The sequence below is a fragment of the Salmo salar genome, chromosome 02 (assembly GCF_965601325.2).
Source record: "Salmo salar chromosome 02, fSalSal1, whole genome shotgun sequence".
Classification (NCBI taxonomy): domain Eukaryota; kingdom Metazoa; phylum Chordata; class Actinopteri; order Salmoniformes; family Salmonidae; genus Salmo; species Salmo salar.
In genome coordinates, this window is record NC_138292.1 from 8,592,694 (window position 1) to 8,596,545 (window position 3,852).

Below are 3,852 nucleotides of genomic sequence, written 5' to 3' on the forward strand. Positions count from 1 at the left end.
TTTTGTATTTCCTCTTGAATTGTCTTGTAGACTATATGTGTATGTCTCATTAGAAATACCTTGTGCTGTGTTAATGAGGTTAAAACCTATAGCCTTTGTTATGTGTTCTTATCCATTCTCTGTAACTCCCCTTGTGATTCAGGGTACATAGTTGAAAAGGTTGATAGGGCTGAATGATTGTAATGTATAGTGGAATGCTTCCTGGTTCCAGCACACATGGTGATTCCAAAATATTGAGCTATTTACACAAGAATTATACAACACATTTGGGACCCTACTTTGGGTTCCTCCAAACACCAAAGCTGTATTTTTGTTATCCAGGGTCCAGTATCTGCATACAGGCCTAATCACTAAGTATAAAGCACTACAGTTAACAGCTTGTCCAACTGCAGGTATTTATTTGAACTTGCTTGCCACTGTCCAATTATGCCCTTGGGTCGACCAAACCGTAGTCTCGTGGCGATGAAGTAGCTTGGCCAGCACTCAAGTGAGATTGGTTTTTGGGTTGCTGAGATTAGTCCAGTAGAAGAGGTGTAATCACCTGGATTGACCTCTGGAGGGGGGTCTGCTCTCTAGCAGGAGAGGGAAGTGGGCCTGCTCTGGAGCCTGGCGCTGTCCTTCCTCACCACTCAACCAACCTGTCCCAAACGGCACCCTAGTCCCTATACAGTGCACCACTTTTGACCAGGGCCCATTGGGTGCCGGTCAGAGGTAGTGCACTATATAGGGAGTAGGGTGCCAGTTGAGAAGCAGCCAGAGGGATCCGATTTCACTCGTTCGGCACACCAGGGAACAGACAGACAGAAATAGCCTCCATGTACTGATTTATAAAGAGATACATTTCAACAAACTATTAATTGATGCTGCTGCCAAGTCAGGAAGAAGTTAAAGCGATGACTTTGACGATAGACTAGAAATGACAGGATGATGGTTTTGAAGTCACACAGAGTAATGTGGAGTAACTAGCAGAGGGCCCTCTAAATCACTGAGTACTTGTGTCCATTCTGACAAACACAAGTCCTTTCAGAAGCTACCCATTACCATCCAGATTAGTGTTAAAGTTTTACTCCATGGCTCAGAGATTCCACAAGTCACTGAATTGTTCCTCAGACCTGTGTAACACCTCTTTCCACTAGAGGGCAGCAGAGGGCCTCAGAGTGAGCCTGCCTACTGCGTCACAAAGTCACATGACAGCCTAGGCTTACAGGAGGCCAGGCCTCGGCTCTCAGACTTTCAAAATGTCACCGGTGTTGTGTTTTCCTCTCTCTGTCTCTTTCCTCCTCTCTCTTTCCCTCTCTGACTTTCAACATATTTCCTCCGTGTTTTCTCAAAAATACTTTCCAGCCGTAGCAGACTGCAGCAGAGCTGACACTGTGACTGCCGTTGGGTAAAGAGACTGCAGCAGAGCTGACACTGTGACTGCCGTTGGGTAAAGAGACTGCAGCAGAGCTGACACTGTGACTGCCGTTGGGTAAAGAGACTGCAGCAGAGCTGACACTGTGACTGCCGTTGGGTAAAGAGACTGCAGCAGAGCTGACACTGTGACTGCCATTGGGTAAAGAGACTGCAGCAGAGCGGACACTGTGACTGCCGTTGGGTAAAGAGACTGCAGCAGAGCTGACACTGTGACTGCCGTTCGATAAAGAGACTGCAGCAGAGCTGACACTGTGACTGCCGTTGGGTAAAGAGACTGCAGCAGAGCTGACACTGTGACTGCCGTGGGATAAAGAGACGCGCTGCTGCACTGTGACTGCCGTTGGGTAAAGAGACTGCAGCAGAGCTGACACTGTGACTGCCGTTCGATAAAGAGACTGCAGCAGAGCTGACACTGTGACTGCCGTTGGGTAAAGAGACTGCAGCAGAGCTGACACTGTGACTGCCGTTGGGTAAAGAGACTGCAGCAGAGCTGACACTGTGACTGCCGTTGGGTAAAGAGACTGCAGCAGAGCTGACACTGTGACTGCCGTTGGGTAAAGAGACTGCAGCAGAGCTGACACTGTGACTGCCGTTGGGTAAAGAGACTGCAGCAGACCTGACACTGTGACTGCCGTTGGATAAAGAGACTGCAGCAGAGCTGACACTGTGACTGCCGTTGGGTAAAAAGACTGCAGCAGAGCTGACACTGTGACTGCCGTTGGGTAAAGAGACTGCAGCAGAGCTGACACTGTGACTGCCGTTGGGTAAAGAGACTGCAGCAGAGCTGACACTGTGACTGCCGTTGGGTAAAGAGACTGCAGCAGAGCTGACACTGTGACTGCCGTTGGGTAAAGTAAAAGAGAGGATATCTACACTATTATGGCTGATGTTCCTGTTCCTCCTTCCTCACTGAGAACAGAGGGGATCCTCCTGAGAGAGATCCACGTCAACCTGCTGGAGTGTAAAGTCTGCTTCGAGAAGTATAACCCACGGCAGAAGGAACGCCGGCCTCAGAACCTGTCCTGCGGCCATGTACTCTGTCTGGAATGTGTCCGGGCGCTCTCCCACCCCGTCCTCAAGAAGCTTGAGTGCCCTTTCTGCCGGCAGCTGTGTGACGTTGACAGCACCTCCCACTGCCAGGCGCTGACAGACCTCCAGGATCTTCTGCTCTCCCGCTCCCCCAGGTCACCTGTCCCTCATCGGGTCAGAGGAGGCAGCGGCTGGGTCGGAGGTCTGGGCTCTGGAGCTCTGCGACTTCGCTCAGCCTTCGGGGGCTGGGGGTCCCTGATCAACCCCACGGGGGTGGCCGTGTTCGGGTCCTCTGGGACCATGGTGGTGGTGCACGATGGAGAAAGGAGGGTGGTGGTATTCGGGCCTCAGGGCAGGAGGCTGCACGGGTTCGGGCGGAGGGGTCGCGGCCACGGGGAGGTGTGTCACCCGGTGGATGTGGCGGTGACTCCCAGCGGGTATGTGGTTGTGACGGATGCCGGTGACAGTGCAGTGAAAGTGTTCACCACCAGGGGGAGTTTTGTTCTGGCGGTGTGGGACTCCTTCCAGACGCCCTGGGGGGTGGATGTGGACAGCTGTGGACATATCCTCGTCACTGACATCCAGGCCGGCACGCTCTCCCAGGTTGTGGTGGACTTTGCCCGTGGCGTGACTCTGATGAACCGAGCGGTCATAACCGACCTCCAGCGGCCCAAGGCAGTGGCCTGCTGTCGGGTGACCGGGAACATCGCCCTGGTGGAGACACTGGGGCTCACAACCACACAACCTCCAAATGGCCCCCGGCCTACCAGACTGACAATATTCAACAAAGACTTTAACATGCTCTCTCAGATAGACAGCTTTACTCTGAGCCTGGGGGCCTCAGTGTGGCCCTGCATGTCTGCCGTGGCCTTTGACAGGGCCGGGGATGTGATGGTGATAGACTCCCAGCGTGGGTTGATTTGGAGTTTGGGAAAGCTCCAGAACGGCCCGGTCCTAACCCCCCTGGTCAGTGAAGACTTGGTTCGCCCGGTGGGGCTGGTCGCCACAGCACAGAACACGCTGATTGTTTTAGACAGTGGAGACCATGCAGTGAAGATGTATTCAGTTCACTCGGATGCTATTCTAGTCCGAAAATGATGTAGGAAGAGTTAGCTGTCTGGCTGACTTGTATTGTGAAAAAATACTGGTGACTGGTGATTCCACCTGTTGTGATGTAACACAATAAAATCCAGATAAAAATTAGACAAATGTTTTAAGAGGATTTTTTTGAGTGTGAACAGCACTGGTAATAACAGGTGAATAATTACATGATAATGACGTGGATAATGACATGGTAATGACAGGTGGATAACAACATGGCAATGACATGTGGATAATGACATGGTAATGACAGGTGGATAACAACATGGTAATGACATGTGGATAATGACATGGTAATGACAGGTG

The 3,852-nt window shown here is 51.5% G+C and overlaps 1 protein-coding gene across 1 annotated transcript; it reads left to right on the plus strand.

Moving 5' to 3' along the window:
• Nucleotides 1–1,240: 1,240 nt before the first annotated feature.
• LOC106594862 (E3 ubiquitin-protein ligase NHLRC1-like) lies at nt 1,241–3,647 on the plus strand. The gene has a single exon (XM_014186248.3). It carries the CDS (start codon nt 2,296–2,298, stop codon nt 3,541–3,543), a length of 1,248 nt encoding a protein of 415 aa, XP_014041723.3. The 5' UTR covers nt 1,241–2,295; the 3' UTR covers nt 3,544–3,647.
• Nucleotides 3,648–3,852: the final 205 nt, after the last annotated feature.